The 13,361-nt window shown below is 37.7% G+C and overlaps 1 protein-coding gene across 3 annotated transcripts in view; it reads right to left on the bottom strand.

The window, feature by feature from the left end:
* Positions 1-13,361, bottom strand: part of cdh24b (cadherin 24, type 2b) — a 134,640-nt gene that overhangs the window by 57,797 nt on the left and 63,482 nt on the right. For all 3 annotated transcript variants that reach the window (XM_079614427.1, XM_079614426.1, XM_079614425.1), the window contains one exon: positions 11,104-12,827. In XM_079614427.1, the coding sequence (XP_079470553.1) occupies positions 11,104-12,567 (1,464 nt within the window). In that variant the 5' untranslated portion in view covers positions 12,568-12,827. The remainder of the gene's footprint in view (positions 1-11,103; positions 12,828-13,361) is intronic.

The following is a 13,361-nucleotide window of genomic DNA, read 5'->3' as shown; positions in this document are numbered from 1 at the left end:
ATATGCCAATCACTAAAATTGAAGGCGCAATATGAAATAGCAGATAATTTGGTCCATTTATATGAACTGTTCACAGATGCATGAGGATAGAGGCTTGTGAAGCATATTATTTGTGTGGAAAAAAAGTTCTCTTTTGTTAGAAAGGGCTGGGAAACACTGATCTAGACTGTCACAGTAGATGTAATATAAACTACTCACACTATATCCTAAACAAGAGCAATACAACAAGTAATTTGTCTGTCCAAGCTGAATTCGAAACTGCTGCCCGATGTGACACAATCACTATGGGGCACCAAGTGTAACCTGACTAATTTCATGCACCGTATGAATTGCATCACACAAAATGCAGTATTTCATGATAAAATGCTGTTACACCATAATGCGTTTCATACACAGATTTTGTCATTTCGTCAGTGGAACCTCTTCGTTTAGTCTGTAAAATGTGTTTTCTGTTATTCAAAAATGTTGATAAATTTAATTCACTGTTATGCGTGCAAACGGAACGAACTTGTGTAAAATGCATGAAATGACTGGTTCAGAATTTTGTGTCTGAAATGATAAGCGGATTTTACATTTTGACAAAAAGCAACTGTTTCTGTGCATGATGAAATGCAGTAAAGTGTAACTTCATTTTGTTATGAGATATTGCATTTCATGTCACAATTCATTTGGTTCACAAAATTAGTCAGATTACACTTGATACAATAATAAGTCAGTCAGAAAGCATTTGATGCTTAACAGTTACACTATCGTTCAAACATTTGGGGCTGGTACGATATTTTGTTTTTAAAAGAAGTCTCTTATGTTCACTAAGGATGCATTTGCAGTCATTAGCTTTCAGTGTCACATGATACTTCAGAAATCATTCCAATATGCAAATTTGTTGGTCAAGAAACATTTCGAATTATTATCAATGTTGAAAAAAAATTGTGCTGATTACTTTTGAGGGAATAGTGATTTTTTTTAACTATTCTGATGCACAGAAAATTCAAAAGAACAACATTTATTATATTTGTAATAGATATATTTTATTATAATTGTCTTTACTGTCACTTAAATTTAATGCATTAATTGTGAATACAATAATTAATTTCTGTCCAAAAAAAAAAAAAAAAAAGTTAACTTTTTTAACGGAATTTTGGACCAATAGGATTTCACAGTGGGTGGGGCTACAAAGCACAACCCTACAGAAATAGAAGTAAAGCAATGATCAAAATGTCCTGTTGCTCATTGCAGTCATGACTAAAGGAAAAACTGTACAAAGACTTACGTGCAAGTTATTGCATCGTTCCGCAGGCTGTTTCTCTGTTGTGCGAGAGAATAACAGTCAAAATGACTCTGGAATCAGAAAATAGCAGAATGCCATGTGATAGCACCTTTTGTAAGAGAAATTAAAATAAGTTCACATTTACATGTGATGAAAGTGTGGGTAAAGGAAGCACAAAAAACGCTTGTTTGTGGCATTATCTTGATTTGAAAGATACACAGGGAGAGGCAGGGAATAGAATAAAGAGAGAGGAGAGAAGAGAATGGCTTAGACATGTTCTCTTTGAATTTCACTTTTAAAAGACTCTCCAGATCCTCCCCCTTCCCCCTCTCTTCTACTTCTCCCACTCTCAGAACAGAAACACGTTTGAATTTCTTCTCCACAGGGGTTTATAATAAAATGGTATTTAACCACGCTCTCATTCGCTCTTTCTTAGCCCTCCTTCTCTCTTGCATCCTACTCTCTCCTTGTTTGCTGTGCTTTATCACTGTGCCTTTTATTGAAAAATAAATAATTTTTCAAGAATCCCTCTCACTGGATTTCAAGGTCATGAGCTTGCATATACAGGGGGTCAAAAGTCTGAAGATACACTGAACATCTGCGGTTTAAATTCAAATTTAAAGGAACAGTTTACCCAAAAATAAATATTCTATCATGTAATGTACCCTGTCTCACCTTCATGCCGTTCCAAACCTGAATGACTTTCTCTCATTTGGGGAACACAAAGAAGATATTATAATAAAAAATATTCTGAACAGGTTTTGTTTAGAGATGCTCCGATCAGCATTTTTGGGGCCGATCACCGATCACCAAAATCATGTTCTACCGATTGCCGATCACAGAATGGCAGAGGAATGGGAATCTTTTATCTATAATCTAGCAGAGTTTGCACCATTTGTAGAAATGAAAGTAACTATGAGGTGGCAAGAACGATTTCTTCCTGGAACAACCAATTATGCAAAACATCCCAACACCAGTAGGTTGTTTATCAGACAGAAATTCATGAAAGACCTTTTGTAAGTCAAATTTAAGACCGTTTTAAGACATTTTAAGACCATAAAGATTGAAATGTAAGACCTACATGACGCATTAACCAGCAAATAACAATTAAAATTAGCATCAATATGCACTTTTTGTTTACATAAGGATTAAAAAATGTAAAACATAAAACATTATGGCTAGATTTTAAAAGAGTGTCTTGCAACGTGTTATCTACTAACATGTAGCTACAAGTGCAAATAAAGTTTTGACAAAAAAGGTTTTATAAAAAGATAAACCTCACATATTTCAGCCTTTAAATAATTTTTTTATAAAAAGAATGAGTCAAAAAAAGATAAATTACTGACATTTACGATGCACATTAGCTTATCTTTTATTATTAATAGTAAAATTCGGTCCGATTTTCCTGTGTCGTCTGTCTGACAAAGAAGTTTAGTAGCTTTTGCGGAATTCTGAAGTTGAGATTTTTTCATCTCGCTGCACCTGTAAAAAATGGCCGCATCGCTTCTATAATGAGCGCGCTTGGCTACATTTGAAATAACGAACTTGAGCGCGCAAAAGACGCGATAATTGTGAGCTACCTCCAGTCAGGGCACGAGGAGCTACTGGCAGCTCGCGAGCGACGTGTTGGAGACCCCTGCTTTCTAGAGCTTTCTTAGTACTGAAGGATTTGGTAATACTTTAGTCATTAGTGGGTTACAATGACCTTCGCTTTAGAATTAATTATACATTATGCATTAGGCCTATTCATGCTCATTATGAACCTGTATATATTAGTTCTTAGTAGTCCTCTGGGAGGTAAGAACAAAAATAGTAGTTATTAATTAGCTAATAGTGAACTACTACATTTGACTAAGCACTATTTACTAATTCATTGTATTTGTTAAAGGGTTGTTCCAAACCAGTATGAGTTTCTTACTTCTGTTGAGCACAAAAAAAGATATTTTAAAGAATGTTGGTAACCAGGCAGTTTACGGTAGTCAATGGAAGTCTACCAACCCATTGACTATGGAAGTCAATGGGTGCCGTCAACTGTCTGGTTACAACATTCTTTATACATTATTTTATATACTCAATATACTAGAGTGTTAATATTGCGTTACTCATTTGTTCCTATGTAGTTAATCATTAATGACGGAATCGTATTCTAAAATGTTACCTACATTTGTGACACTGACCATGTTCGACTCATTTGTACAAACAATCAGAAGTTTTTGGTTCCATTGAAGTCCAAGATGGGTTGTTCTCAAATTACACTGGAGAACATGATCATCAAGTTTGACAAAAGTGTGCCGTTCGTGCCGCACGAATGCTGCTGTCATTAAAGCAAAAGAGACGACAAAACCAAATACGGAGACATTCTGAAAATGCATCTTTTCACTATTATTATGCTGATCATTTTCACTAATGATCTCAGACTTTTGGACCCCACTGTTTGTGTTTTCCGCGTTGACCCTCTCTTCCCCTCTTGCGTGCATTTCCAGCTCATTTGCTCCGCGGCATTAACCTTCCGACATTTTCTCATTCCTAGCCCATCTCTCTGTCCATCCGTCATCTCCGCCGCCCACCCCATCGCTCACCTCGGCATCTCAGCATCATTCCTGCATCTTCCTTTATCATTTACCTGTGTGCTCCTCCTTTTCTTCTCTCCCTCTTTCTCCCTCTAATTGCTCTCTCTCTCTCCTGCTGAGCTCCAGCCTGGAGGCTAAATGATTTTCACTGCAAGAGACAGAGTGAAAGAAAACACAAAGCCGTTCCGAAAGAGACATTTCGCAATTATTACTGATGATCTCTCTCGCAGCGTGTGTGTGCTGTAACTGTTGCCCCGGCATGCTCTCTTTTCTGTCGCTCACCCTGTGTCTTATTCTCACTTTATTCTCATTTTCACTCATCCCCCCTCCCTTGCTTTGTAGTGATATTTAATTATATTTGGTTGTGCAGTGTTTTAGAACAGCTTGTTGGCCATGATTTTAGGAATGATAAGAGAAAAGCCATGCGTGTGTGTGCTCTTGTTTATGTGATTTATGAGGACACAAATTTGTATAATTACATGTGTATTACACTGGTATTAAAACTTAAACGTGGTTTAGGAGGACATTTCATGAGTCCTCATAATTAAAATAGCTTAAAAAACATAAATAAACAAACTATGTTTTATTAAAAATGCAGAATGTTTCCTGTGATTGGTAGGTTTAGGGATAGGGGCAGTGTAAGGGGACAGAGTTTGTACAGTATAAAAACCATTACGCCTATGGAATGTCCTCACAAGTACCGGTATAGCAAAACAAACTGTGTGTGTGTGTGTGTGTGTGTGTGTGTGTGTGTGTGTGTGTGTGTGTGTGTGTGTGTGTGTGTGTGTGTGTGTGTGTGTGTGTGTGTGTGTGTGTGTGTGTGTGTGTGTGTGTGCAGATCACACAGGCCCCCCAAGAGACCCACCCCATTAAAATGCCAGTGACAGCCACCATCTACCCCTGCCAACACCTAACATATTCAAAACGCTCCCCGAGTGCTCAAGAAATGAGAAATATAATAACCCAGTGTGCCAGAGCTGCAAACGCGTACACAGCACGAAATTTGCACATGCTCCAAGGTTACTCAATTTCACCAGCTTGGAGCTCCATGGTGGCATCCTAACATCATCTTTTTCATCCCGAAAATGCGCTTTGTGCTACAAACGTGCTCCTGTTGAATTCGGTTATAGGTTTTATCAACAGATTGTCTCAGATCTTGGTGTGTTTCGTGCAAAGGAGCGCAGGTGGATTAACAGAGAATCTGCGAGGATCCCTCGTGACAGTCGGGGGCCCTGGAGCTTGCGGAAAGTGTGCAGGGGTTCAGGCAGCTGGTTGATGATGCAGTGTGTTGTTCCTCCAAGCAACAGCTTGAAAGGAGGGCGTATTACATTACAGGTTGCCTGTAGGACCCACCAGCACCGGAGCATATGGTAAGAACACAAGGGCATCAACACGCTCTAACACACACACAAACATACTTAACATTAATTCATGACAAACAGGTTGCTTCAGTCCAGGGATGGACTGGGACTCAAAGGCCGACACCGGACCATCACAACCCACTGCGGATAATTTCCCACTACACAAGTGAAGCCCTTTTTTCACTTCAGAGGGAAAACTAAATTGCCAATTGAGCAATACATTTTGAAAAGAAAAAAACACAGAATTGTGAGATATAAAGCCAGATTGCCAGAAGTCAGATTTTGAGATACAATTTTACATCTGCGCGAAATAACTTTTTTAGATATTAAGTCTGATACTGAATTCACAACTGTGAGCTATATAAAGGCACATTTTCAAACATAGTCATAGTATGTGATATAAAGAATTATTGTGACATAAAACTTCCCAATCTTGGGAAATAAAGTTGCAGTTGTGAAAAGTAAGCCAGATCTGATCATATTGTGAGATATAAATTCACGATCTTGGGAAATAACTAAGAGAAAAAAGTCACAACTGAGAGATATAAAGTGACAATATGGGATATAAACTCATATTGTGATATATACTGTAAAGCCACATTGTGGTTAGTCATCATAATATGATATATTAATTCATAACGGTGAGATATAATGGCACATTTTCAGATATAAAGTCATATTTTAAACTATAAATCCAAATTACGATAAGTCATATTATGAGATATAAATTCACAACCGTGATATACAGTACTGACACATTTTCAGTTTAGAGATATTACCGGTAAGTCACAATTATGATATAAAATCACCATTTTGAGAAATAAAGTTGCAATCGTGAGAAGATATAAAGTCACATAATGCAAAAAAAGGTCATATTGTGAGATATAAATCTAAATATAAAATATAAAGTCAGTTGTGAGACATAAAGTCATATTTATGTGACTTTACGTTGTTTACATTGTGTGATATAAAGTAATCTTGTGAGAAATAAAATACATTTCGAGAAATAAAGTCAGAATTACCTTTTTTATGTATTTCCTTCCATTAGTGGTGGAACCAAGATTCCAAAATCACATCACATGCATACTGTAATACAAACTTCCAAACAACCTTTCCACAGATTTAATGTGAACATTTGAACCCCATTTCAGTGTACTGTATTTAATGTCTTATATAGCCTTTAACTTTGCAAAGGCAGCACAAAAAATATACAATAAATGAAATATCATTGATCATTGATTGAGTGATCTGATTTTCAATAGACAGGAGACTTTGACAGATTAAGAAGTCTCATTTTTTAACAGAATTTTTCAGAATTTTTCAAAAGTGTCCGTTTGATTGCTTTCATTATGTGCTTTTACTGACTTTATTCAGCTGACCTGTACTGTGCTATTAATATACCACTATACCCCCACCCACCACGTTTGGCTTCTAGCAGGTGAGGAGACTCATGGGCAGACAAACAGCAGCAGAAAAGCGATGGGGCAGCCAGCGGCAGGAAAAGAGTACAACACCCTGCGGTCAGTCAATGAATGATGCCTGGTGGTAACATTACAGTGTGCTACAAGGTCACTTTCAAAAACCTCAACACTTCCGATGAAACAAACTCCAAATCATTAACCATGGAATTCCTCAAAATAAACCTCTTTTGAATGCATGAAACAGAAGTAGTGGATAACCCCAGTCTAAACTATATCTACACTCAGTGAGACCCAAATCTGAAATATCAAGATACTGTTGGAGCGAAAGGTTTCAAAAGCCACCCGACTGGAGATAGCTGAGCTGCCATGAAATTACAGAAATCAAGTGTTTGTGTCGTGAGTGTTTTTAAATGGATTTCAAAAAGCATTTGCAACACATTTTATGGTGTTTTGATGCACTTGCCATGAGAGAATTTGAAAATTCGAAATGAAGAAAGTGAAAGATCAAAGCTCAAAATGCTGTTTAGAGATTCTCCCGGACAGAGCGCTATTAGTGGTCTGAGGAGATTTCTGAAGACCAACCGTAAGTGGATTTGTTATTATTTAACAAACAATTATTTAGGACTAATGACTGCTACCTCTCATTTTTAGCTCTCTGTTAGTCTCATTAGTTCATTCAGCTGGAGGAATTACTGTACATAAAAACATCACAGCTGCTTGTGTAGTAAACTTAAACTAACTCTTCCCAGGCCTCCTCACTTTACAATTTCAGTTCTATCAGAGCTTGAAGTGGGGAAAATTAGATTTAAATTTGCTTTAAAAATTGGTATTGCCACCTAGACCGAAATCTACCTACCTATCTATCCTGTTCAGAATTTAATTGAAAAAGTCTTTTCAAATCCAATCTAATGACAGATGGACGGACAGACGGAATAACGGATGGACGGACAGACTGATAGAAACCAGATAAATAGATGCCGAACAAGTTGCTGACAAAACAACGGTGGGATTTTGAATCTGATTTGTAAACCACAACATTTCGAATCAAAGCTAATCAAACAAAATTCAGAGGAGGGTAAAGGGCTGAGACATAATCAAGAGAAACCAAGCACCAAAACATCACTTCCACAAACACAAAAGCCCACAGAGGAATGATGGTGTTTGCAAACGCTTCAAGTACCAAATCTCAATCATTCCACTTTTATTTTGTACATCCAAATTATGCCTGTTAGGGAGACCCACGGCTTTATGAGACCACTGTTGAAAGTGCAAATTTGTTTTCCCCATGCGTCACACCCTGCCACTGCTTTTCAATGCAAAAGATGTGATAATTTATGTCCATACATTAAGATCAAGAAGGAAATGCATTTATTACGGAGTTACAGAGGAGCATATATTGCTATCATAAAGCCCCTGCATATGCTCACTGGCAATGACTCCTCTGACATAAACATATGGATGCTTATTATGCCAACCCCCCAATTTGATTATCATTTAACGCAACCATAATTGCGTATAATTGATGTTACCTACCATAAAATATGTTAAAATGCATAATGGGCCAGTGCTGTATTTATAGACGCCGTAATGAGTATATGAACGCGCGCTCCAAATGCTGAATCTGTGCTTAGCATCACGCTCTAGATTGAGTACGCAGTGGCACTTGGCACGTCTGCCGCGGGGCTACATAGTTCACTTCAGCCCTTTATTAAATCATAATCATCTCAGTTATAAGGCGAAGCAAAACACGTCCCCGTTGATTCAACAGGCAGCAGTGCAGGCGGCTCCGCATAGGGCCGAAGCAGCAAGATTAAACATCCGTAAGAGCATTAGGACACATAAGAGCATTAGGTGTGTACGTACACACACAACACATGCTCAGGCTCTGAACGGGTTCAGCCGCAGTGTTAGATACCGTGAAGGATGCTCAGAGAGCAGGGAACTATCAGTGACAGCATTGCCACCTGTTAAGCATACCATATTGGCTCTAATGACATACAGGACTGTCCATCTGTAGTAATGGTCAACAGCACCTAAGGCATTTTCAGTCTCGTAATTCCCCATTCCTTCTTCCCGCTGCTTTCTTTCGCTCTCTCTTATTCTTTCTGCTGTCCACCAGGCCTTAATGAAGATCAATGCTTGTCTTCTTACCCACTCTAAACAGCCGTCCCGTTTGAGTGCAGTGATCAAATGTGTCTAAAACTATTGGGTGGATGTGTCTGGCTCTGAAGCTGGGTTTTAACAGCACAGGGGGTTCCATTAAATGCTGCAGGAGATATCACACAGACAGGAAGACGTCCCAGAAGAGAATGCAAGAGGGGTTTTTATATATCCCACAGTGCCGTCTGACTGCCTCAGGCAGACACGCAGAATCATCATCATTCATTTACTCAACGTATTACCCCACCGCCTTCCCCAGCCACTCAAACTGCAGCTCAGGGAGAAAGGAAGAGGAAAAAGACGAGAGAGAGAAATGAGAGAGAGAGATATACAGTGCCAGTCAAAGTTTTGGACACATCTGATTGAATGTTTCTCATGATCATAAAGATCTTTTCATCGGAAGGCTTGGAATTAAATACGTGGGAGGCAAAAATAAGTTGCACTACAAAAATCTTGGTAACACTTTACAATAAGGTTCATTAGATAACATTAGTTAATGTATTAACTAACATGAACTAACCATGAGCAATACATTTGTTACTGTCATTGATCAAAATAAAGCTATTCATTGTTTGTTCATGTTAGTTCAAAGTGCATTACCTAATGTTAGCAAAAAATGTTGTAAAGTATTAGTAAATGTTGAAACTAACATTAACAAAGATTAATACATGCTGTATTAGTGCAGTTCATTATTAGTTCATGCTAACTAATGTAGTTAACTAATGTTAACTAATGAACCTTATTGTAAAGTGCTCTTTTTTTTACGGTTTTCCTAAAAGCTAAAATCCAAATTATGAAAGAATAATTTAGATTTAGTATAATTTAATCATTTCTAATAAAGAGATTACTGATCCCATTGATACTTTTTCTTGTTCTAATCTAAACCTCAAAAATAAAATACAAATTATTCTAAAAAAAAAAAAAAAACATTCACTCAATTGATTTTATTTAAATTAAGCTTATTTGCCTGAAATATAATCTACCTAGAAAGATTTAGAAGTACAGAAAGATGTTTAAATATTGTTACTGGATAACAGGACAATTTAGCAGTATCTGTATTCATTCCTATTGTTATGAAATATAAATAAGTTTTTTTAATTCTTTACAAAAAAATAAATATTACATCAAAAATGTAGTGTCAATTAAAAATAATAAATAATAACAAAATATTATATATATATATTTATTAAATCAAGGTAAATGATGGCTACCTACTGTGGCAAAAAACTATGATATAGTTTATAGTTTAGTATATATAGTTTAGTTAGACATTTTCAGTAAAAAATATATACATTTTTGTCATTTCATCATATTGATACTTTAATATGTATTCTAAAGACGTATGTCTAAAATATGTTGTCCTAAATTTTGACTGGTAAGTCATGTTCAACACTTTGACCCCCAAACGGGGTCAGTAACAGCGTATGAGGGCAGGTAACGCAAACTTTGCATGCTCCACCACCGGGGTTTTGATATTCTGATGAGAAGAGCAATTGTTCATCACAGCACATACTGTATCTTTAGCAGAGTAGAATCAGCGGCTGATTAAGAGGCTGATTAAAACATTATTCTGTGACCTGCAGAGTTCGGCTTCCTCAATCCTCAGGATTCAGACAGACAAAGATAGCAAGAAAAAAAGAGACTGGGATAATGTGTCTAATGCTTTTAAGATTATTGATGTGATAAACGTTCAGACATGATGTTCTGTGGGAGACGTCTTTCAGTCTCAGTGAGGGTCATACTGGTTAGTGATCTTTGATTTGATCAGCTCATTATTTAATTAGGATAAGTGGTTACTTGGATATATTCAAAATAATGTCTATTAAAAGTTGATACCAATGAGTTGTGTCATCATCAAATTATTTACAGAAGAATGATTTGTTCATAAAATTATTGCCAATGGGGGCCAAAACAACACTGGACCTTGGTCTGGACAAAAGATTTCTATTTCAAATAACAGCTGCTGTTTTTAACTTTCTATTCATCAAAGACTCCTGATAATAAATGTTTCTTAAGCCACAAATCAGCATATAAGAACGATTTCTGAATAATCAAGTAACACTAAAAACTGAAAATTCAGCTTTGCCATCACAGGAATAAATTACATTTTGTAAAATATTACAATGGAAAACTTTTATTTTAATTGTAATATTATTTCACAATATTACGTTTTTTACAGTATTTTTGATAAAATTAAGAGACTTCTTACTGACCCCAAACTTTTGCTACATGCCTGTATTGATGAGGCAGTGAGTAAATGAAATTGTAAGAATGTACATTTTTGACTAAACCATCCCTTTAATAGAATTATAGTGGGTTCTTACCCTTCCAATGAGCACTGGTTCTGGACCAGCATACTCCTCGATGACAAAGAACTGGTTCCAGATCCAGCTTCGTCGTCTTCTAGATCGAGCGATTTCCCCTTTTTGGTGATTCCGCCCCTCATCTTCATCCTCATCCATTTCCTGGAAAACAAGGCCCTGTCCACCTCTGCCAAGGCGAGAGTCCACAGTCATCTCATCGCTCTCCTCCACCTCCTTCCTTCCCCATTCTGGATCTGGTGGGAGTTTTAGGATGTGACTGCTGTCAATGGGTTCTGAAATTTTAATCAATGAATTCTGAGTGACACTGAATGGCATAAGAGTGCTCTGATCTGATTCCTCTTCAACATCAAGACTCCTCTCAGTCAATGAGCTGAAAATGTCAGGCCGAAGTCCTGAGTCGATCTGAGACGGAGTGTGTGATATGCCCATATCTCTCTGACCAGCGAAGGGATTCGTCTCGGTGCTGGGCATGATCTCACTTTGGGGAGTTGATGCTATGCGAGTCGTGAAGTGTTTGTACTTCCATGAAGCAGTGACTGGAACACCTCTCACCTCCGTTTTTCTGTCCTCCTCTCCTAGATCCATATTGAATCCGCTAAATTGTTTAAAGAGAGTGTGAACAGTTTGATCCGAATTTAGACTGGCATTTGTAAAAGTGCTTGAATGTAGCTCCGCGGTCTGGTTATCCACGTTATAAAGTTCAGGAGTGCCTGTCCTTTCTTGTTTTTTCAGTTTGAGTGCCTCAATCTGACTGTGATCCATGTTGATCAGATCCCTTTTCCTGCTGTGACTCATTTTGCCAAGAATATTTAGACCAGGAACACTCTTAAGCTGGGAATTCACAATCCGTACAAGGTTTTCTTTAGATATTAGTTTTAATAAGCTTCCAGTGAGATTCAATTTTCGAGGCGAATCTGGAGTGACTATCTTTGTACCAGCTGTAGTGTGAATGGCAAAATTTGAACTCATTCTGGATCTTGAAGGGATTTTGAATCTTGTTCTATTGAAGTGCATGCCAGAGGTTGTCCTGTGGTGTTTTGGGACCCATTTCTCAACTCTTCCACCTTTCCTTGTGTTATTTCTGCTCCTTTTTAACTCTAAAATGTCTCTAGAGTCATCAATTGGTGCTTGTACCTTAAAATCCGCTTGACCTGAGTCTTCATTTAGTTGTACAGGTGGTTTGGCATTGAACCCAACAAAGTTTTCCTTGGTGAAGACGGGAGAAGCTCCATGGCTCTGGTGAGTTGTAATCTGCTCTTCAATTTCCTCAGGAGCAATCAGTTCTTTGAGTCTTGTCATTGTATTTCCATTCCTCTCCAAAGTTGCATCCCATTGGTCAGTTGCTCCATTTCCTGTATGCTGGGTCTGAATTGAGCTCACCCCTCTTCTCCGAACAATCTTACTGACACTGGCTCCTCCTACAAAATAGAGGGACACCAATAGGAGCAGCCTTCTATCAATCATGTCGTCTTATTGTGATGTATTAATTTAAACAACAACTGATGAAAAGACGTGCTCGCTTTCCAGTTGTCTTCATTCTTTCGTCTTTCTCTTCTCACTCTCCTTCACTTATTCCTCCATTACGCCACCTTCGTCCAGCTCTGGAGAGTGTACGTCAGTCACTGTTGTGTTCACTTTATGTATCTCCCTCTATCTAGCAGAGCTTCTGTGTTTTGGTGCCGGTGAAACGTTTTACTCAGTTTCCCACAGAGGGTTGGGATGCCCTGAGAGAAAAGATAAAGATAATTAAGATAAAACTTTAATCATTGCGGTATGTTAATTAAAAGTGGAACGACATGGCAAAGTAGCAGAACACACAGCCAGGCTGATTCATTAACGTATGAGTAATCGCAAGACAGTAACGTCGGCATCATCATTACAATTCAATATGAGCCAAGGTGGCTGATATTTTCTTGTACTGCCAGATGTCTAAGGCATCATCAGAAGGCTTATAGGAAAATTGTGTTATGGCATTTCATTTGTGCTTATCGGAGACAGGTCTGGTTGGCAGCGCACACAGTGGCGCTCCGGATCTAATATTTGAGTCTACTGTGTAAGAAAAGCAAAATTGTCTACTGTAGCAGGCGGAGCCAGCGGGGCGCTGCGGGACCATGGATGATGCGTTATATGAGAAAAGACATTTAGCTTCAGGTACATGAGTGCAAGCCCAATATAGCTAAATTTAGACCTTCAAAGATTGAATATAAATAAATAAAAAATAAATAACACAAATAAATAAATGAAGAGATACACATACA

This window comes from Phoxinus phoxinus, assembly GCF_949152265.1.
Source record: "Phoxinus phoxinus genome assembly, chromosome: 5".
Taxonomy (NCBI): Eukaryota; Metazoa; Chordata; class Actinopteri; order Cypriniformes; family Leuciscidae; genus Phoxinus; species Phoxinus phoxinus.
Note: the sequence above shows the minus strand (reverse complement) of the source record. Positions and strands in the feature narration are given on the sequence as shown.